Source organism: Oryctolagus cuniculus, chromosome 2 (assembly GCF_964237555.1).
Source record: "Oryctolagus cuniculus chromosome 2, mOryCun1.1, whole genome shotgun sequence".
In the NCBI taxonomy this organism is placed as follows: Eukaryota; Metazoa; Chordata; class Mammalia; order Lagomorpha; family Leporidae; genus Oryctolagus; species Oryctolagus cuniculus.
Window position 1 is genome coordinate 142,191,119 of NC_091433.1, and position 23,233 is coordinate 142,214,351.

Below are 23,233 nucleotides of genomic sequence, written 5' to 3' on the forward strand. Positions count from 1 at the left end.
TGATTTCGTTAAACTTTCACCAGTGAAAGACGCCGTGAAGGAAAAAAAATGCTCATGTAAACGCTCATTTCTAGAACAAAAGGCAGTGAGATTTTGACAATATCAGGAGGTTAATTAAGAGGTCTGTTAGCAATGATCAAGCCTGGCACAGTCTCAGCGCAGATTGACACAACTCAAGACACAGGCCTGGCTACTGTTTGCTCTCTAATGCTCTGATCAGTCACGGAACTCCAGGGAGGAGCTGGCAACTGTGGGAAACAGAGGGTCAAGAGCTGAGATGCCTCTGACTAGAAATGACATTTCCGTGGGTTGCTGTCCCGTTAAGAGAAAGAAGCTTCCAGCCGAGACCATCGGCACATTATTTGTGTGGCTGGAATCCAGTAATTGGATTCAGAGCTGGAATTGGGTACTCCCGGGTGCAGAGGCTGGCCGCGTGGAGGGGGAGGAGAGGCTTGGAAGGGCTTGGAAGAGAGTGCTCTGGTTTTGGCTGGTCACCGGTGCAGGGATAGCCCTGCCATTGCATGAGTCGCCGTCGCTCTGTCTTGAAGACCCGAGATGCAAGAGAGGCTGCAGCTGTACAGGATAGTTCATTCTAGCATTTGTGCCACGTCCCTCTGAAACAACAGGGCCATTATCTGAAGGCAGCTGTTTAAGAGAAAAGCATATCTGAAAGTGCCTTCAGACATTCATGGAATAATGGAATTAGAAGATGCATTTATTTTAGTTAAGAAATTTTACAAAAGTCAACATAGTTTTGTCATAATACACATTTCCATGAAATTTTGAAGACCCCATATATGCATGGGTTTCAAGAAGCTTTTGCATCCAAAATACATGAATCTTTAACCCCATTTCCTGCAAACTCTTTCAGGTGCTCTTCCTCACACACACACACTCCAGTGAATAGCACGCATCTGTGTACTCCTGTAGAGAGTTTTAATAACCTGATAAAAGTTGGGCTCTGAAGCCATCATTAAATGTGTTGGAAGCGATGCCTTGTGCTTAGCTGTTTCGGCATATTTGGAGATCAGCAGTATTACTTGCTGATTAGCAGACAGTGTGCCTGGATTACATGCCCAGTGATTAGTTTCAGATGCAAATAGCATGCTAATAGTCAAGGATTCTTTGGGATGTTCTTGAGGAAACCAAAAACTTGATTACCTGACCTTACATTCCAGGGACATCCACTTGGTCTTCTGGAGCTCTGTTAGAAGTTGGTACCCAGCGTATGCAGAAATGTAAAGTGTCCATCCCCGAACACTAAATCAAAACCATTCCCAATTTGATGCAGGTTTTTTTAGTGAGACCTGGACATGATTCATCATTTTATTCAGCCATTAGGCAGCTTTGCAACCTTACAATGCGCGTTGCGTTTCCGAGGCTCCAAGGGTCTTGAGAACGCTCCCTGGCACAGAACAGGTTACAAGGAGCCCAAGGCATTAGAGGAGGCCGATTCAGAAAGGGCACATCTGAAGGTCCAGAGAGGCAGAGAAGAGCCCAGGTCTTGCTCCATCTGAGCTGAGGGCCTCGGCTCCTTTCTGCAGCTTGTGTGGCGGCACTGAGGACACCATCTGCCAGACATAAGCTGGCTTGGGTGTTGTCCTGATGCTTGATAGAGACTGGCCTGTCCCTGTCTTGGTCAGTGACAGACGAAAGGAGGATGGACCACACGAATTCCACATGGAAGGACGCCTGGAGGTTCCCCACGTTTGACTGAAGGCCCCAGACAGAAGGGGCAGTACCTGGGCGTCTCTGCTGGGAGCATCAGCGCTTCTGGCTCCCCCACCCGCACCGAGGCAGGGCTTATTGTACTTGGTTGTGCATCAGAATCTCCGGGAGGGCTCACGCACGCCACAGCGACTGTTGCTTCCCATAGCCCCCTCCACCCTAGTTTCTTGTTCGGTAAGTCTGAGGTGGGGCCCAAGCATTTGCCCTTCCAACAAGCTCCCAGGTGATGCTGCTGGGCCCAGATCTGTGCTCTGAGAGCACTTTGCTGAGAGCACCAGAGAAGAGGGCAGAAGTAGACACCCGCTTCCCAGCCAGCTGCCGAGACCATTTGCCCCTGGGGAGAATGAGAGGCGTGGGGTTAGCAAGAGCACCCAGCCAGTGCTGCACCTCCCAGTCCCCAACCTCGGAAGGCAGAGCTGCTCCTTGAGTTTGATCCTTGGAAGCGTTCTTTGTGACGACTTTGCTTGGCCTAGGCCATGATGAAATGATTGAAGGCATCGTAGCAGGAAGTTAAACCCTAGGGAGGCTGTTCACATGTACATTTCCAGTCCTCGTGGGAACTCCCATTCTACTTCCCGAGGAGACGGTTAGGAACACGTTTGGTGGAAGAAGCAGCAAGAATAAGCCGGGTGCCCATGTGGCTTTGCTTTGTCCCTCTTCCTGGAGGGAGATCAAGGCCGGCCTCAGCTTCTGCACAAAGTCTGCTTATGTGAATGGCTTGTCAGGCTGAGACATGGTTTGTTTTCCTTTAGTGGGCTAATTCTGCAGGGGAAGCAGTTAGAGGAGGAGGACTGTGGAAGTGAGTCCAGGGGCCCCAAGGTGGCAGAACAGGCTCTATTTTCTAGTTGTGAAACCCAGTTCATTGGAATCTTTTTTTTTTTTTATTTCAGTCCTTTCTTTTCCCCAGAAACATTTTATTTAAGGTATACAAACTTCATAAACACAAATTTAGGAACATAGTGATTCTCCCCGCCCACCCACCCCCCCCCCCCACTTGCACTCCCACCCTTCCTCCTCCTCCTCCTATTCCATGGGGACCTTTGGAAGGCCCCACTGGACACTGCTGGGCTGGGCTGCTCTTCCTTCCGCTGAGAGGTGAATGGATGAATAGATGGAGAAGCCTCCTTCGTGGCATTTCTTGGGCAGTGAGGACCAAGGCAGGGTCAGCAGAGGGTGGAGTAGATGTGCCGGGAGAGAGCAGTGGTCAGAGACTGGTTTTAATCTTCGCTTGGTGATGAACTGTCAGTACAGCCACTGGCACGTCACTTGATTTCTCAAGACCCTGTTTCCCCACCTGTGAAATTAGGCACAGATTGGAGGAGCACTAAGGTGTTTTTTTTTTTTTTAACCAACATTTAAAAAAATCAAAAAACAGTAGGCATTGTAGAGCTGCCTCTTGGGACTCCCCCAACCCATACTGGAGTCCCTAGTTTGAGTCCCGCCGCCGCTTCTGATTCAGCTTCCTGCTAATGCACCTGGGGTACACCAGACAATCACCCAAGGACATGGATCCCTGCCACCCACATGGGGTGCTCAGATGGAGCTCCTGGCTCCTGGCTTTGGCCTGGCTCAGCCTCAGCTGTTGTGGGCATCTGGGGAGTGACACAGTGGATGGAAGATCTCTCTGTCACTGTTGTGTTTCAAATAAATAAACACAGTAAATCTTTAGAAAGGAAGCAAGCTGTGAAGACAGATGCAGAGATGCTGTCAAGGGTGAGGCCGCCCTTTGCTGCGTGATCCGGTGGCTGCAGCCGCTCAGGGTGCGGATGAGTTTGCCAGTTGGAGAGCCATGCTAATGGCTGAGCTGGGTAGGTTAGCAGTTCTCGCAGGAGGCCTTTCGAAGCACCTTAGGGTTCCCTGGCGTGGTTAAGTGGCAGGGAATTTGAAATTAGACTCTCTGCATGCAGGATGTCTAAGGACCTTAAGCTGAGGTCACAGAGATACCTCAGTTGTATGGGTTTCCTAAGAAAAGGATTTCAGTCTTGGCAGCAAGCAAACTTATTAAACAGCCAAGGCAAGAACAAGTGCAAAAATGGATTCTCAGATTTCTTGTTGAAAACTACTAGGACTAAATCTGTCGTTAATTTTACTCCGTACTCTGAATTCATTTAACATGGATAGTCAGATGTAGACACACTTGGTCTCTGAGTCTGGTTTTCCTGCATTTGCTGGTTCCTTTTGTGGTTGTTATTGTGTGTTGGGTCGGGGCGGAGGAAATGCCTCTAGATGGTCTCAGGCTGGGTCGTGCCTCCACTGCAGGTCTGCTGACAATAGATTTATGCTTTCTGTACTGTAAGAGCTGTCTCGAGCAACACATTGCTGTTACCCACCGGCTGCTCATGAAAGGAGACCTTGTCCCAACTACCCTGGCTGCACTTGGCATTGAGGTGTGTATAAGGAGAACAGGATGTGGTTTTACACCGGACACCTGCTATCCTGGAGCACAACAACACACTTCGAAGTTCTCTTAATATTAAGCTAATGGAAAACATACTCTCTGCTCACCCTCGAAATCTGTTTTTCTTCTCTCTCACCTCTCCTAGTCATCACACACTGCAGGCCTCCAGAACATAGGGAGTGTCCCCTACCCTGTCCACCCTCCACTCCTCCTCACAGTGGATATCCACTTGGTCAGTTTGTGGAAGCTGGATTTGGAAAAACCAGGATCTCAGGGGGCACAAACCAATTACTTCCCTTACAAATAAATATATCAGTGCCGGAAATGCTTGATTGATTGCTAGGTTCATGATTGTTAGTGCAAGAAGTCACCTGTCCTAACTAGAGTGCCACAGGAGCCGAGGACCTGGGACGGTAGGCTGTGGTTTCTGGATGTGACTGTTACTGCACATGGGTTCTTGCCTTATTCTTTAATGCTTTAATTCCTCACTCTCAAGGGGGTCCTGGGCCAAAGCTATGTTAATCCTTTATTCTCCAGTGCTGTGTGTTGTGAGAAGTGATGCCTACACCCACTACCCTGTGGGTAGGATTCTAGAAGGTGACCTGCCAACTCCTAAAATGCCCAAATTTCCTTGTCACTGAAGGTCATATCATAAATATAGTTGGGGGGGAGCGGGCAATGTGTTGGGGAAGGGAGAGTGGGACTTCATCCTATTAAAAAAAATGGTTGGTAAATCCACTCATTTTATGAGCATATTGTTCTTTGTTTGTGTTTGTCTTTAAAGTAATGTATGCCTGGGAACCAGCCTTGCAGGGAGGTCTCCCCATTTTGCCGACCTACCTGTGGTATCCCCCACTTTCTCCTTGCTGCGCATCTCTTACCGTAAGAGAATAATCAAACAGCCACGAACAGGTGAACCAAAGACTCTCCCACCATACCTGTAAGAAGCCTGTTTCCTTTAGCCAAAAAAGGCCAGGGTTGAAAACAAAACAAAAACTGGGGGAAGTCACTCACCTCTGTTCTTTTGCTCAGGCTTTGGGCCTGTTCACTATGTGCAAGGCTGTTCGATGATGTTACTCTGTGTTGATGGAACCGCGATGTGCTGTCCTGTCGTTTGTGTGTTGTTTGTGGCTGCAGCTCCTGATGTTGGGTTTCTTTCACAGATAAACTTCTGCACTGGAGGGGCCTGGCTTCCCCTCGGTCTGCACACGGAGCTCTAATCCCCACGCCCGGGATGAGCGCAGAGTACGCCACGCAGGGTATTTGTAAGTTGAGCATTATTTCTTCTACAAGTGTCCGTGTGTATAGAGATGGGAGTTGCTGGAAATTACCCTTACTTTTTAAGTACTGAAGGGAGTTACTTCCAAAATAGGCTGGCACCCGCAGATGCATTATTCCATTACTCACTTGGCACCCGCTCCCTGGCTCCACTCAGCCCCAAGAGTGACTTTCCCCTTCTCCTTTTTCCCTCTGCTCACTGCAGGCACGGAGCTGACAGCAGCTCTCCCTTGTGGGTCTGCTCCCCAGGGTCTTGGCTGGCTCCAGGCTGGGGACTGGATACAGCTGTGTGTGCAGAGTCTATGTTATAGCTGGACACTCACTCCCGGGCCTCACGGAGGACTTGGGATTATTCCACGATGTCCACCTCCAGCAGACTCCAGACCCAAAAGGAGTCCGTTGGCAGTCACTCTGCTGCATTTTATTGATGCATTTACATTTGTATTTGAACGTGGCATACTTCTACATATACCTGGCACATCACGTATGTGCAAGTATAAGCATATACAGGCTGCCCTCTGTATCTGTGGGCTCAGCATCTGCACAGTAACCCATCAGGGATCGAAAATATTCAGGAAAAAAAAGGAATGACCTCTGTACTGAACATGAACAGACTTGCTGTTGTCACTCCCTAAACAACACAGCCTCACAGCCATTTATTGAGCATTTACATTGTGCGTGGTATTGTAAGTAGTTTAGAGGTGATTTAAAGTACGCAGGAGGATGTGTGTGGGTTGTAAGAAAATACTATGCCATTTTATGTAGCACCCATGGATTCTGTATCCAAGAGGTCCTAGACCCGATCCCCTGCAGATACTGAGGGATGACGATACATATGCATACATGTGTACATACACGTATGTAGGCATAACACAGACATGATTTCTACCCATTTTCTCCTAGTTTTGGAGAAAAATACACAGCACTGTAGTTAAAATGTAAAGATACCACCACTACCATCATCCAGTCACTCGTCGAAGCCAACGTTGATAGTGAGGACTTTTCTAGGAAATTGGGAACCTTTTATGACATTTAGATTTGCATGTTTATAACAGCGATTTTGGAAAGGTGCTGTTTGAGGAGGTCGTACAGTGTGCTTCTCTGGGTAGGAACACATGGCATGAATCATGCATGGCTAAAATATGGAGGGGGGAGCGGCTGCTTCTACCCTCAGCAGAACAAAGCAGGTTCAAAGGGAGAAAAGAAGTGTGGCCATCTAGTTGCTATTTGGAAAGTAAGTGGAAAGGAAACAAGAAAAGATGGGGAAAGGGTCACGGGAAGAGAGTGCCCACGAGCAAGAAGCAAGAGTTAAGGCTGCGCAGGGTCTGGCTTTCCATGGGAGGGAAACTAGACTCACCCATCTCGTGAGTGGCGTCTGCAGGGCACGCACCCTGAGACCCAGTGCAAAGCCAGTTGTTTATTTGTGCTAACTCCTAGGTAATCCCAGGTAACAAAGAGTTATTGTGTGAATTTCACAAGGCCTTGAGCCCTGAGGGCTGGGTGGTGCAGGGGTTAAAAGCACCTCATCTGCCCTCCTCCTCCCCTCCAGCTGGGCCTAAACCTGGGTTAGGTCACAGATTGCAAAGAGTTTAGGGGATTGCACTCAGGGTTTCAAGTCCCTACATGCTAGCTGGGTGGGGAGCGCTCTCCTCCTCTCGCTGGGGGTGCCTGGGGCCTGCACTGGGCTGTGGGAACAGTGCCACCCTTGGAGGGAAGAGGAGGGAAGGCAGTGGGCTAGCTGAGAGGAGGGTGGAGTCCAGAGGCCAAGGGCTGCTGGCCCGGGACACTGTTCAGCTCTCTTTCTTCAACTTGGCCTTTCTGAGGGTGGGGAGTTGGAGCCGGATATGGAGCCGGTGCCCTCTCCCCTCTACCCACAGAGGGAGGGTGCGTGGTTCTGCTGGTGCCCATGGCCAGCATAGCCACTTTAGGAGTGACCAAAACAAGGTATGTGGAAATGGGTTGTGGGGTTCCAGAAAGCTCTAGAACAAAGCTGGTGCCCACTGCACCGCACTAGCCAGCCACACGTGGCTTTCAGAGTCCTCAAGCCCCGGCCTGGGGGCCTCCTGCTTGTGAATCAGGCATCTGACTTAAAAGTCGCCCCCTCCCACCTCACTAAGCAGAACCTGGTTGCTGGGAGCTGGGGGTAAGGCCTGGACCTTCCTCTGGAAGCCGTTCTGGGCGTGTCGTGTGGTTAGTCATTACCCTGGGTCATTAATCACACCTGGTAGTCATGAAAAGTCACAGTCATGTTGGCCCCGATAGTTTACAGAGGGCTTTTATATGCTTCTGTCATTTGAACTCCACAACAATTCTCTAAAGGTACTGTCTTTATGCTCACTTCACACATAGGCATCCTAAGACTTGGCAACATTAAGTGACTGTCCCAGAGTTGCAAGTTAGTAAATAACAGAGCTTCAGACCACCTCCTTGTTCTCCATCGGAAGGCTTAGATCATGGGACTTTTTAGCATTGGTGACACATTAGAGATGGGGGTTATTCTTTCCCATAAAATGAAATGAAACAAAAGCCAGTAGGTGGGCTAATAGCTGCGTTTAACCCTTTCACTGCCTCACGTTCCTATCAATGGGGACTGGTTTATTGCTTTAAATCAAAACAATCCCCGTGAATGCCCAACGAGGCTCTCGAATTGAGAAGTTGATTTTCATCAGAGTAAATGAAGAATATTATTATATTTTACACGTCAATAAATCAATGTAGCTCTAATTTTGCCACACAGGAAATCAATTCTGGTCTTTCTCAACCATCAAAGATGTTATGAACAAAGTAATTTCACAAATTATGGCAAGTAACACATTTATTGATGACTGCAGTTTAGGAATTTAGAATCGGTGAGCACTGTAATATAATATGGCGCACCAGCGTGAGCTGAGTGAAATACAGATTATATGCTGAAATTGTAATGCATCATTTGCTATTAGCGGACTGGTAATAATTACCAGTTTCAAAGCAGCGCTTTCCATGTAATCTTTAGTCTCAATCGTAACAGCCCTTCTCATTGACATTATGATTACACTGGCTGCCCTCATGATCTAGAATATCCAGTTGATGGGAATACTAAAATGCGGTAGTGAAAACTGTATGTTGTGTGCTCATTATAAGATGAAATGCCATTTTCTCTGACCTGATGTAGGAGAGAGGGGAAGATAGCGTCACAGTGTTAACATACTGTAGTATGATCACATAACTGGCTCGCTCAGGGAAAAAATGTGAAGCAGCGCAGGGCAACAAAATAAAATACACTTTGCTCATTTAAGCCGTTTTGAAAGGACACAAACGAGATCCTTGATGTAGCAGTGCCGTGTGCTGCAGGTTTCGGCATTTAGCAATGGCCGTATTCACGGTGCCTGCAAAACCAGCGGCCCTAGTGAAGGGACCAGCCCTGGGTTTCAATAGAATATTAGAAGGTAAAACATGATTTTAAGGCATTTGTACTGATGAAAAGTGTTAAGGACTTGCTTCAGCTAATAAATCTCCTTTCTTATTGCCCAGTTCTGATTGTCAGGCTAAAAGTATGACAACAGCCCAAGTCCCAAGCCAGGCACAGGAGAAAGCCACTGAGGGTCACTGTCGTTGGAAACACATAGTTTTTTTTCCTGTCCATTTGGGATCCAAGTCATTGTTCCACAACAACAAAAAATTTATGAAAATACTCTCAATGAAGCTTTTTATTTCCCTTTGGAGAGAGGCGGCAAACAAAAATAGGCAGATAATGTGATACTAATGTCAGCGTTTTCTTTCAAAATCTTGCTGCTCTCCCCCCCCCCCCCCCCCCCTTCCACATTAGACAAATGTTTGAAACCTAATTTTGGTATCTTACCATCTAATCTCGTTAAAGAGATTTGCCCAGGAGTGGGATATATTGAGTGAGATTATAAATGCATTGTAAAGTAAATTACAAGGTCAGGGCAGGAGTCCATTACTTAGACAAGTGCTGGAGCAGGGCTGGCTTGTTTTGGAGTATGAGCGTTGGGGCCCTGCCTGAGACAGCTTTGCCTTCCGAGGAATCTTATAATTGATTCATTCCTCGTTCTCACTCTTGTAGCTCCATGGTCAATTTTGTCCTCTTGAAAAAAGTTGCTGACGAATACTAGCTGTGAGCTTAAGGAAAGCCTTCTAGCCCTGCTTGGAGAAGAGGCAGAGAAGTTTATTTCTTTTTCTTTTTCTTTTTTTTTCTTTTTGACAGGCAGAGTGGACAGTGAGAGAGAGACAGAGAGAAAGGTCTTCCTTTACCGTTGGTTCACCCCCCAATGGCAGCTGCGGCCAACACACTGCAGCCAGCGCACCGCGCTGATCCTATGGCAGGCGCCAGGTGCTTCTCCTGGTCTCCCATGCAGGTGCAGGGCCCAAGCACTTGGGCCATCCTCCACTGCCCTCCCGGGCCACAGCAGAGAGCTGGCCTGGAAGAGGGGAAACCAGGACAGAATCCAGTGCCCCGACCCGGTATGCTGCAAGGCGGAGGATTAGCCTATTGAGCCGCGGCGCCGGCCGAGAAGTTTATTTCTTAGTTATTATTATTCTAAGCACTGTTGTTTTGGGGATCACTGGGACGTTATCTGTTTTTCTCATCCTTATCCTTTGGCCACCATCACTTTGGCGCTTTTTAATGCTGCAGCTGCCTGGTGAACTGTTGGTTAGTCACCCTCATGGGCTATCTAGCTATATATATTTAAATTTAGCTATCGCCAAAAATGAATGATTTTGTGAAGTCAAGCCGACCCCTCTTTGCCAAAGTGGCATTTACCACTCTGGGGTTCTTTTCAGCAAGAGAGAAATAATGTGACTTAAGCAGGGCCCCTCTCCAGACAGCTTGGCTACTGGCCAACGAGTTGACTAGCTGAACTGTAGCTTTCTGTTTCTTTCTCAACTGGAGTTGAGTCTCAGCCGAGGGCGCAGGATGTTGTATAATTTGGTTCACGTTGTTAGCCTCTCAAAATAATGAGGAGGAGGCTGGTGTAGCATTTCTCAGCCTGCTGCCTGTCATGGTGCTGGCTGCTGAAAACTGTGCCTTCAACTAGGATGCCATGTCTACTGAGGTTGGCACCAGGCGCTCCCCCTAACTTCTCTAGACTTTGTAGTTACTGCACAAGGGCGATGGCTCCTGGAGATGTGATACAGCCTATCAGTGAGCCCTGAATTAATTAATACTTTCCTTCTGAGATTTTTACAACTTCCCTTGAGATAAAAATGGTTGTCTTTGTGGGGTGCTGTGGAGCCAAAACTGACGCTGACTCTCCCTCTCTCACACAGACACACATGGGCTGGGATGTGAGAAAGTGGCGAGTTTCTCAGAGAAGTCTCCCCGAACACCATATTTAATCTAATCAACACTTGCTGTGTTTCGGGCTAGGACGCAAAGCATCGCTAGGGGCATGGGGAATTGTACTGAGTTGAGTCGCCCATCTCCGTTTTGATATCTGGGAAAGCATTGCCTGTTTAGGAAGTTTGCCTGCTCCCCCAGGGGGTACAGAACACGGGGATTTAGGAAGCACAGGGCTTGGCTTGCCTTGTCCAGGTCCCTCCTTTAACAGAGCAGGAGATGAAATGGCTGGCCCCGAGCTGCAGCAGGTGAGACTGGAAGCTTCAGAAGAGAGTTGAGTGTGGAGATCCTCCTCCTCAAGCTAGAATTCTACTTTGGGGATTGGAGATGAAATCCTTTAGAATGGAGCTCCTTGGCCGGAAGAAGCCATGTTGGACAGATAATCATAGGGCACCAGGCACTATGCAGCCATCCCAGGGTTGGGGGGCGGTGGGTGGACCGTGGGGTTGGGCCGGGGGGTGGGGGCGGGGGCAGGAAAGGCTGGAAGCGGAACATAAATAAGCAATTGCTGATGCCCGCCTCGGTGATTAAACATTGATGTTGGTGTTGTATTATTTTGCAGGTAAAGATGAGCCCAGCAGCTACACATGTACAACTTGCAAACAGCCATTCACCAGTGCATGGTTTCTCTTGCAACACGCACAGAACACTCATGGATTAAGAATCTACTTAGAAAGCGAACACGGAAGTCCCCTGACCCCGCGGGTTGGTATCCCTTCAGGACTAGGTGCAGAATGTCCTTCCCAGCCACCTCTCCATGGGATTCATATTGCAGACAATAACCCCTTTAACCTGCTCAGAATACCAGGATCAGTATCCAGAGAGGCTTCCGGCCTGGCAGAAGGGCGCTTTCCACCCACTCCCCCCCTGTTTAGTCCGCCACCGAGACATCACTTGGACCCCCACCGCATAGAGCGCCTGGGGGCGGAAGAGATGGCCCTGGCCACCCATCACCCGAGTGCCTTTGACAGGGTGCTGCGGTTGAATCCGATGGCTATGGAGCCTCCCGCCATGGATTTCTCTAGGAGACTTAGAGAGCTGGCAGGGAACACGTCTAGCCCACCGCTGTCCCCAGGCCGGCCCAGCCCTATGCAAAGGTTACTGCAACCATTCCAGCCAGGTAGCAAGCCGCCCTTCCTGGCGACGCCCCCCCTCCCTCCTCTGCAGTCCGCCCCTCCTCCCTCCCAGCCCCCGGTCAAGTCCAAGTCCTGCGAGTTCTGCGGCAAGACGTTCAAATTTCAGAGCAACCTGGTGGTGCACCGGCGCAGCCACACGGGCGAGAAGCCCTACAAGTGCAACCTGTGCGACCACGCGTGCACGCAGGCCAGCAAGCTAAAGCGCCACATGAAGACGCACATGCACAAGTCGTCCCCCATGACGGTCAAGTCGGACGACGGCCTCTCCACCGCCAGCTCCCCGGAACCCGGCACCAGCGACCTGGTGGGCAGCGCCAGCAGCGCGCTCAAGTCCGTGGTGGCCAAGTTCAAGAGCGAGAACGACCCCAACCTGATCCCAGAGAACGGGGACGAGGAGGAAGAGGAGGACGACGAGGAAGAGGAAGAAGAGGAGGAAGAGGAGGAGGAGGAGCTGACGGAGAGCGAGAGGGTGGACTACGGCTTCGGGCTGAGCCTGGAGGCGGCGCGCCACCACGAGAACAGCTCGCGCGGCGCGGTCGTGGGCGTGGGCGACGAGGGCCGCGCCCTGCCCGACGTCATGCAGGGCATGGTGCTCAGCTCCATGCAGCACTTCAGCGAGGCCTTCCACCAGGTCCTGGGCGAGAAGCATAAGCGCGGCCACCTGGCCGAGGCCGAGGGCCACAGGGACACTTGCGACGAAGACTCGGTGGCCGGCGAGTCGGACCGCATAGACGATGGCACTGTTAATGGCCGCGGCTGCTCCCCGGGCGAGTCGGCCTCGGGGGGCCTGTCCAAAAAGCTGCTGCTGGGCAGCCCCAGCTCGCTGAGCCCCTTCTCCAAGCGCATCAAGCTCGAGAAGGAGTTCGACCTGCCCCCGGCCGCCATGCCCAACACGGAGAACGTGTACTCGCAGTGGCTGGCCGGCTACGCGGCCTCCAGGCAGCTCAAAGATCCCTTCCTCAGCTTCGGAGACTCCCGACAATCGCCTTTTGCCTCCTCGTCGGAGCACTCCTCGGAGAACGGGAGCTTGCGCTTCTCCACGCCGCCCGGGGAGCTGGACGGAGGGATCTCGGGGCGCAGCGGCACGGGAAGTGGAGGGAGCACGCCCCATATTAGTGGTCCGGGCCCGGGCAGGCCCAGCTCAAAAGAGGGCAGACGCAGCGACACTTGTGAGTACTGTGGGAAAGTCTTCAAGAACTGTAGCAATCTCACTGTCCACAGGAGAAGCCACACGGGCGAAAGGCCTTATAAGTGCGAGCTGTGCAACTATGCCTGTGCCCAGAGTAGCAAGCTCACCAGGCACATGAAAACGCATGGCCAGGTGGGGAAGGACGTTTACAAATGTGAAATTTGTAAGATGCCTTTTAGCGTGTACAGTACCCTGGAGAAACACATGAAAAAATGGCACAGTGATCGAGTGTTGAATAATGATATAAAAACTGAATAGAGGTATATTAATACCCCCCACTCCCACCTGACACCCCCTTTCTCACCACCCCCTCCCCCCATCGCCCTCCAGCCCCCTCCCCCTGTAGGATTTTTTTCTAGTCCCATGTGATTTAAACAAACAAACAAGCAAGCAAGCAAGCAGAAGTAACGGAAGCTAAGAATATGAGAGTGCTTGTCACCAGCACACCTGTTTTTTGTTTTTTCTTTTTCTTTCTTTTTCTTTTTTTTTTTTTCTTCTTTTTTCCTTTATGTTCTCACCGTTTGAATGCATGATCTGTACGGGGCAATACTATTGCATTTTACGCAAACTTTGAGCCTTTCTCTTGTGCAATAATTTACATGTTGTGTATGTTTTTTTTTTCTGAAACTTAGACAGCATGTATGGTATGTTATGGCTATTTTAAATTGTCCCTAATTCATTGCTAAGCAAACATGTTGCTGTTTCCAGTTCCGTTCTGAGAGAAAAAGAGAGAGAGAGAGAAAAAGTCCATGCTGCATACATTCTGTGATACATATCATGTACAGTTTTATTTTATAATGTGAGGAGGAAAAGCAGTCTTTGGAGTAACCCTCTATAGACAGAATAGACAGCACTGAAATAAAAATCTCTGTGAGCTAAATGTCTGTCTCTAAAGGGTTAAATGTATCAATTGGAGAGGAAAAAAAAGGCCTTGAATTGACAAATTCAGAGAAAAACAGAAAAGTTTATTCTATCATTTGGTTTTAAAATATGAGTGCCTTGGAGCTATCAAGACCACATTGATGGTTCTTTCTACTTGTTATAAACATGTAGCTGAATTCTGCAGTGGGTGAGGTCATAAACCTTAGGACCTAGCATTTAATTCTATATTGTATTTCTCACAACAAAGGCTACCTAAAAGTATGACCCGTTATGTCCTAGTTAATCATCATTTTCCCTTTAGTTTTAATTTTGTAAACAAAAAACTGATTATACCAGTATAAAAGCTACTTTGCTCCTGTTGAGAGCTTAAAAGAAATGGGCTCTTCGGCCCAAAGTTTTATTTTTATTTTTTTAAATGACCATTAAATTGAATGTGTAACATGCAAAAGCCCTGTGACACCGTTAAAATGCGTTAGTATGGAGTGTGTTCGATGAAGATGATTTGTTTTAAATACTGTCTTGAGAAAAAAAAATTCTGGCACCAAAACAAATAGATCCAGACCCACTTGGTTGTCAAATGGACAATCAAATGATAAACTTTAAGACCTTGCATACCATATTGAAAAGAGACTGACAATATAAGATTTGACAGAGGGGAACAGAGGAAAAAAAAAGATGTGATTTATTAGCACAACGTGGTAATCTTTGCCAATTTAAACTAGAACAGGTGTATAAGCTAATACTGATACAATGATGATTAACTATGAATTCTTAAGACTTGCGTTTAAATGTGATTTTTTTTTAAAAAAAAGAGTTTTAAGAGTAGCAGTATATATGTCTGTGTTCCCTAAAAGTTGTACTTCATTTCTTTTCCATACACTGTGTGCTATTTGTGTTAACATGGAAGAGGATTCATCGTTTTTATTTTATTTTTTTTAATTTTTTCTTTTTTATTAAGCTAGCATCTGCCCCAGTTGGTGTTCAAATAGCACTTGACTCTGCCTGTGATATCTGTATCTTTTCTCTAATCAGAGATACAGAGGTTGAGTATAAAATAAACCTGCTCAGATAGGACAATTAAGTGCACTGTACAATTTTCCCAGTTTACAGGTCTATACTTAAGGGAAAAGTTGCAAGAATGCTGAAAAAAAAATTGAACACAATCTCATTGATGAGCATTTTTTTAAAAAAAAACTTAGAAAAAAAAACCTTTGCCAGCCATTTACTTGACTAATGAGCTTACTTACTCGGACGCAACACTGCAAGCGCTGTGAATGGAAACAGGATACACTTAACATAGAAATGAATGATTGCTTTCGCTTCTACAGTGCAAGGATTTTTTTGTACAAAAGTTTTTTAAATATAAATGTTAAGAAAAAATTTTTTAAAAAAACACTTCATTATGTTTAGGGGGGAACTGCATTTTAGGGTTCCATTGTCTTGGTGGTGTTACAAGACTTGTTATCCATTTAAAAATGGTAGTGGAAACTCTATGCCTTGGATACACACCGCTCTTCAGGTTGTAAAAAAAAAAACATACATTGGGGAAAGGTTTAAGATTATATAGTAATTAAATATAGGAAAATGCACACTCATGTTGATTCCTATGCTAAAACACATTTATGGTCTTTTTTCTGTATTTCTAGAATGGTATTTGAATTAAATGTTCATCTAGTGTTAGGCACTATAGTATTTATATTGAAGCTTGTATTTTTAACTGTTGCTTGTTCTCTTAAAAGGTATCAATGTACCTTTTTTGGTAGTAGAAAAAAAAAAAGACAGGCTGCCACAGTATATTTTTTTAATTTGGCAGGATAATATAGTGCAAATTATTTGTATGCTTCAAAAAAAGAGAAACAAAAAAGTGTGACATTGTACAGATGAGAAGCCATATAATGGCGGTTTGGGGGAGCCTGCTAGAATGTCACACCGATGGCTGTCATAGGGGTTGTACATATCCTTTTTTGTTCCTTTTTCCTGCTGCCATACTGTATGCAGTACTGCAAGCTAATAACGTTGGTTTGTTATGTAGTGTGCTTTTTGTCCCTTTCCTTCTATCACCCTACATTCCAGCATCTTACCTTCATATGCAGTAAAAGAAAGAAAGAAAAAAAAAGAAAAAAAAAACAATGTTTTGCAGTTTTTTTCATTGCCAAAAACTAAATGGTGCTTTATATTTAGATTGGAAAGAATTTCATATGCAAAGCATATTAAAGAGAAAGCCCGCTTTAGTCAATACTTTTTTGTAAATGGCAATGCAGAATATTTTGTTATTGGCCTTTTCTATTCCTGTAATGAAAGCTGTTTGTCGTAACTTGAAATTTTATCTTTTACTATGGGAGTCACTATTTATTATTGCTTGTGTGCCCTGTTCAAAACAGAGGCACTGAATTTGATCTTTTATTTTTCTTTGTTTTTGTTTTTTTTTTTTTTAATTTGGATGACCAAAGGTCATTACAACCTGGCTTTTTATTGTATTTGTTTCTGGTCTTTGTTAAGTTCTATTGGAAAAACCACTGTCTGTGTTTTTTTGGCAGTTGTCTGCATTAACCTGTTCATACACCCATTTTGTCCCTTTATTGAAAAAAATAAAAAAATTAAAGTACACAATGTCAGCTTCTTGTGTCCTCATTTGACACACTCTGTAAATTACTTCCAAGAAAAATAACAGGTTTTAAGAGAAGGCCAGTCAGTCTTTTTCAGTATTATTTCTATGGGTATTTTGATGCATGTATTATACCCTAAAGGAACATAAAGTACTTACTAATTAAAGTAGACATCACAAACCATGGAAATAGTTTGTAGGCTTTACTGTTCTAGAATAATTTTCAAGAAACTGAAGTTATTTTCAGTCTGATGCTAAGAACTTTTGCTCCATCTCTTAGCAGAAATCCATTCAGATAGAAGTGAAAAACTTGCTGGTAATAGCGTCTTCAACTTTTATTTCCTTTGGATTTTTTGCTGGTCCTGTCTAAAAGTTCTTTTCTATTCTCCCATCCTTGCCCTATCTTAGAACATCATAGAAAAGAAGGTGTTTGTGTGTGTGTTTTTAATTGGCTCTTTAGTTTCCACGTAAGAATCTTTCTCAAAATAACCCCACTTCTCAAATGTAAAAATCCAGAGACAAAGGCACCAGGTTTAAGAGAGAGAGAGAGAGAGAGAGAAAGAAAAGAAATGGGCAACCAGGGGCAACCAGGCATAGCCAAGTCTCTGGAATAAGCCATTGGTTGATTCCCTGAGACACAAGTTGGTCCGCCTTGTGGATCTGAGGTCCCAACGACCCTCGATGCTACAGGTTGTTTCAGGTGTGTTGGTAGGGTCTTCGTGGCTCACAGCAAGGGAGGATTAGCCCTCAGTTCTCTTTGACCAACAGATTTATGAAGTGTATTTGAAAAGCAAGTTGGGCCTATCTTAAAAACCCCTCCTTAGCAATCTGTGTTGTCAGTTTAACAAATCCTGCATGTTGCAGCATCTATTTGCTTTATGAAAACACACACCTCTGTGATCCTGTCTCCCTGTTTCCAGTGTAGATGAATGGACACAACATTGTTCTTATTTTTTGTAAAAACCAAAACAAAAGTTGTTCTGTTGTCTTGTGGTAGCATTTTTTTGTTGCTCAGTTCTTGTGCCCTAGTGCCTGTGAGGTGACCTTCCATGTAATGCCTTTTATCTGCGGCAAGAATAGTTTTTATCTTTCCAAAATATAGTGAAGGTGGGTATTGAAAAAAAGTAGGGCAGGGAGGAATCCACGAAAGAGATATTTTGGGGAACATTGCATGGGAGCTGGGATGCGGTGGGGAAGTTGCCGTGGAGAACGTGATGTTGAGAAGAAACATGTGTGTTTTAGATTAGGTTACCCCAGAACTGAACCCGAATCGCTGTTCAAGACAGAGCTGTTCCCCAGCGCCATTCCCGTTCTAGGTGTGGTGACTCCTGCCCTGCCATATTAAATGTCCATAAAACCTCCAAGTGTCCCTATTACTCGAGCTATGTGTGCAGCTGTGTAGGCTTTATCTCCAGTATTCATTTTAATTTATCAGTATATGATGCTGTTAGTATAATTAGGTTTTGCATCCTGACAGACAGAATTGATGGTGGATTCTGTATACTTGCATGTTTGGATTTCTTAAATCAAGTGGGGAGTGGGAAAGGGTGCAAATATCTGGTGATAAATCACAGATTACGTCTGATTTACATGGTCTCAAAGTTCAATCAACTTATTGGGAGGCAGTCTTTAGTGTAGGCTCTGACTTACTGAAGCCTTCTGATAAAATATCATTTGTGAAGCTGAGTGAACAGTAGAAGCTTGAAAACCTAGCCAACAAGGATGTTAACTTGTAAATGACATTTTGTATCCGGAAATCCTAGAATTTAAAATCTTTTAAATATAAAACAACAACAATAAAACACCCCAATTTCCAAGGTGGAGTGATGATATATTTGTTAAATGAGGAAATAATCAGGACATTAATATCTCTCAGAATTGTCAAGTTTGGTAACCCTGTTGGTGCGCTGATGGAATGTCCTCTCCCTACCTGAACTCCTGATGCTGAAAATGTGCCTTTTTACCTTCAGCTTAATAAACAGGAAGACAGCAAATACCGCTCCTCACAGGTTTTAACCCAGAGACTCTTCCAAGGCACAGGCCCTCCCCTTGCCAAGGCCCTCTGCTACCCTCTATTTAGGACCTGCAAAAGGACCGAACCCCACACATTTAAAGGTTGCTAAGGAGTGAGGCGAACACGTCTTTCATTTGTACGAGCCATGGCAGGAAGTGTGAAGTAGTCGAGTGTTTCCCAGGGCACTCTGTGGATAGAACTGTTTATTTAAATACCATTTTTTGTATATGCAATAAGTACATATTGTATATATTCATAACGCTTGAAGTGAGAATTTGAGAGGAAGTGGCTGGGGGAAGAGTGGATTAGACGTAATTTCCATCGGAGAAGTAAGGAAGCGAGGTGCTTTGTTCACAGACACTCCAAGAGTTTGCTAAACGGGGCCGGGATTATTGGGGGACCCACCCTGAAACGGAGCTGAGAAGCCGCAGGCTCCATCCTGTCCTGCTGCTAGCTAGCACCTGTAAACTCACAGCGTTTCAGGGAGGAAAGACAGTGGGTTTTCCCCTACACACACACACACACACACACACACACCCTGATTTCTTAGGACAGTATTGTCGTTGTGTAGCTTCTTTAGGAATTCTGTCACTCCATTGTCCCTGGGCCTGATGTGTTCTGGAATGTTCTCAACCCAATCTCTTTTTTTTTTTTTTTATAAACAACTTCCCATTTTTTAAAAAAATAATAAGAACAGGGACCGAGGCGCCTTTTGTCAGTACGAGGGTAGGACTGGCAGTGTTCTTTTTTAAAGTCTGCTAACTTTTAAGTGGCTTGGCATGTTTTCCCAAGCGTCTCCTTAAGGCCCTGCCACTTTCCCGATTGAGAGTAAATGAACTCGTTTCTAGAGGAATGGACATCAGAACACGTGGACACACTTGGGATTCAATGGCTGCGGCCGCTACAGGTTGTAGACACGTTGCCCTCATCTGATCCCATTAGCCCGCTGTCCGTTTCCTACAGCACATGGCCAGGACATCAGCCTTCACAGGGGCGGGCCTGTTTCTCTCTCTCTCTCTGTTTCCCAGTGTCATCTGTGGACGTGGAATACAGTAATCCCTCCCTCCCAAATGGCAAAGGAGACCGGCTCAAGTGGGTCCTTTTACTTACCTGCCTAAATTTAGCTAACACAGCTCACCGGTTTATCCAAATACTGTTTTTCCTTTCTGTAAAGTGGCTAAAGCTATGCGAAGGGCGCATATGTTTCAGGTCTTTCATAGCAGACAACAGAAAAGACAAATTAAGCGGTTTCCCCCAAGGACCCTCGGGAGAGGGAGCCCCCACATCCGCAGGGGGCTGTGGTCCGTGCCGGGTTCTCCTGCTAGGGTGTTGCCATCGGGAGCAGGTCAGACAAAGAGGTTGGACTGGGGTGTCCGCTACAGTGGCTACAACGGCAGGGCCTGGGGAGGGGCACTGGGAATTCCCCAGAGCCCACCTGGACACAGCTGCGGGCCCTCAGCCCAGGTCTCCACGGCTCAGGGTGGGGGATGCGAGAGAGCAGCTGAGCGCCAGACCCCAGGCCTCCTGCCGGCGCCGAGTCAGGGCAGAGGAGGCCCCAAGCCCCCAGCTTCGGGTCGCCATGGCAACGAGGCCTGGAATGCCACTGTGGCAGCCTCCCCCTGGGCACACCGGACTCTGAGCTCTGCTACTTCAAGTCAATGTCCACAGCCAGAGAGGAACCCGGAGGAAACTGACCACTCCTGCCTCCCCTTTCTCCATTGCCTCCCCACTTACCAAAAACAAAAAAACAAAAATTAAAAAAAAAAACTGCATGTTGGCAAGAAACTGCAGGCAGTTTTTGGTGCAATTTGAGAGCAACTATTCTGGGTTCTGGTCTTCTGAGAGATGTGTTCGCCTCTTGTAAATCGTTGGCTGCTTTGACGTTGAACTTGATGACATTTCATGTTTTCGTTGTGCTGCTTTTACATCAATTTTGAGTTTGTGTTTCTTTATAATTTTATTATTATTTTAAGAAAGTGTCCCGCTCCCCACCTCCCTCCCCCACTCTCCTCAACCAAAGGACTGTTCCCTGCTAAGTTCTCTCAGATGTAAGGGAAAGTGTTTCCTGCCAGGTGTATCCAGAGTTCATTAGGGCCATCGCGGGGTGGGGGCGGCGGCGGCGGGGTGGGAGGGAGGGCGGCCTGGGGAAGCCACTCCACTCCGGGGTCAGGGCTATGTGGGGAGGGGAGATTGAGTCTGAAACTCACGCCTAAGACACCCGTGGCTCAACCTGTGGCTGGTTGGAGTTGGCGTTTAAAAAAGCTAGTCAGAGAACAGAAAATCGCTGGGCCAAGTCACACCTGTACTTTTTTTTTCCCTCCCCTTCCTCTGTCTCCAACCTCTCTCTAGGTTCTTCACACACCCCCATTCGGCGTAGTACCCAGAGAGCTCAAGATGTGTGGCAGTTTTCGGATGGAAGCTCGAGAGCCCTTAAGTTCTGAGAAAATGTGAAGCCCCCAGGGGCGGGGTGGACGCGCGCCGCCCGCCGACGCCTGCCGCCTGCCGCCTGCGTGGTCTGTCACCCTGCTAGTTTGTGATGTTTTCCGACAGTAGCCTCCAAGAAGCCGTTGTGCGAAGACAGTCCTGCGGAGTCCTCCCAGCCTGGGCCTGCAGCGCCATTTTATTTATATTTTTTAATAAAAAGTAAAAACACAAAAACAGACCCACATTGGAACAGTGAATCCGTCCCATAGCGAAGGCCCCCGGAGCATCGCCGACCCGAGTGACGTCCCGGCCCTATTGAAGCCAGCCAACCTAACTACCCGTATTGTGGAAATGAGCATGAGTCCCCGGCCCCTTGTTTCTATACATTCTATGTTGTCTTTTAAAAAGTGTGCTTAACATTGACACAATAAATGTTGGAGCTTTAGGTGGTGTCTGCTTGTTCTTTAACTTATCACGCGTCTAAGACGGTGCAGCTGTTTAGGACTTTGTAGCTCGGCTGTTTCCTACAGGCACCCGTTGGGCGGGGAGGAGGAAGACTCGAGGAGTGGGTAGAAGACGAGGGGAAATAGGTTACCGCGTATCAGATGGTGTAAATTTTCGAGAATCAAAATGCACAACTTAGTAGTAAATCACAATATCATAATTAATGTAGTAGTAGCGTTGCTATTTATTAATGCGGAAGTGTGGTTTCCCTAACTGTCTTGACTATAATTTGCATACCATTAAATAATGCATAATACAGCACACTGAATCCTGTTTTTCAAATATATGCTTGTGGTGGCTACCGTGCAGGATTTGAGTTTGTCTTTTAATTTAGCCCAGGAACGATAACGTCACCGGATGAGTGGTAAATCCTAAGGAAGGTGATGAATGTCAGGGTTGCTTATTAGATATTCTAATTTTAGGCTCCTGGGCCCTTAGCAAATCATTCTTAATACAGGCAAACAAACGCACATAAAACTTCTTTCACACTTGTATCAGGACATTGGGGGCAGATAGGATAAAGGGGAGGGAGGTCACGTCAGACAAGACCGCTGTGATTACAGTAATGCCCCGTTCCTTAGAAATGAGTGACACAAGTAAGTTAGGTCCACACACAGGTACCAGAGACTCACTCTGGCCCAGTTAATTTGCAAAGACCCGTTCTCCATTTGGTGTTTCCTGCTGCGCAGAGATCCAGCAGGGTGTCAGAGACAATACAGCACATTAAAATAAGTTATAAATAATAGAACTCAAACACCTGTGTATCGCAGATTTGCATATTGGCTGTGAACCTAACTGAGAAACATCTTAGCACTCGCCCGCGGCTACATTACCCAGCCTAGTGAAAAGATAGCCCAATAATTGGCATCTGGGTTCTTTCCTGCTTATTCATCACAGATAATGACTCCTTACCCTGGCGCACCCTGTGCAGTCTACCTAGCATTTACGTTATGTCTCCTGGTCCTCTGCGGTGGGTTTTATGATGGCCACTTTAGGGTCAAGGAGACTGAGGCTCACGAAGGCGAGGGTTTGCTGGGGGCCAGTAAGAGGGCAACAGAGGAGCCAGGTTTTCCGGTTTCTAGTCCAGAGCTGATGCCACGGACCTCTGTGGAACTCATCAAAGGGATTGTCTCTCCCTAGGGTGCCGCTCCCCTGGGTCAGCACCCAAGGCATGCGCTCATAGAAACACCTGTGGCATACACAGCCCCGGGCCAAGGGTGTCCATTGGTGCAATGCTACAAGGTCTCTCTGCCAGGCGCTGTGTACACTGCTGAAGGGAGCTGGCAGCCAGGTCCTCCTTGCCGGCTTCTTTCCCCTGCGGCTTTTCTATGACCAGAGAACCCAGGTTGCCCAAGTGGCCTCGGGGGTTTTGGAGTGAGGATGGGACTTTAGATAAGAAGCTGTAGTGTGGAGAGCCGGCCCCTTCTGCATCTGAGAGCAGCTTCCAGAAAGGAGGGGAGCTCCTTGCCGACCCCGCCCAGGGGAGCCCCAGACCTGAAGCAGGGCAGGTCTTGGGCTCTCCCAGCACTTCAGCGTGGTAACCAAGCACGTCTCTGGTCCGCGTCTCTCCCCTGCCTCTTATTTCTTCTCAGTTTGTGAGTACATGGGTTTCTCAAGCAGTGGGCCTTTTCGGGGGGAGGGGAAAATGACCATGGATAAAGGAGATGTTTTTCCTCCTCCCTAAAACCAAACATATAAACAGATACACAAACAAGGGAAAAACACCCAAGCAAAGGA

At 47.0% G+C, this 23,233-nt stretch overlaps 1 protein-coding gene across 10 annotated transcripts in view; it reads left to right on the top strand.

Moving 5' to 3' along the window:
• Positions 1-21,437, top strand: part of BCL11A (BCL11 transcription factor A) — a 98,964-nt gene extending 77,527 nt beyond the window's left edge. For 2 of the 10 annotated variants that reach the window (XM_051838528.2, XM_051838533.2), the window contains exons 3-5: positions 5,290-5,391; positions 11,305-13,327; positions 20,918-21,437. In XM_051838528.2, the coding sequence (XP_051694488.1) occupies positions 5,290-5,391; positions 11,305-13,325 (2,123 nt within the window). In that variant the 3' untranslated portion in view covers positions 13,326-13,327; positions 20,918-21,437. The remainder of the gene's footprint in view (positions 1-5,289; positions 5,392-11,304; positions 13,328-20,917) is intronic. The other 8 variants (XM_051838562.2, XM_070069091.1, XM_051838539.2 and 5 more) reach the window with 7 other exon arrangements.
• Positions 21,438-23,233: the final 1,796 nt, after the last annotated feature.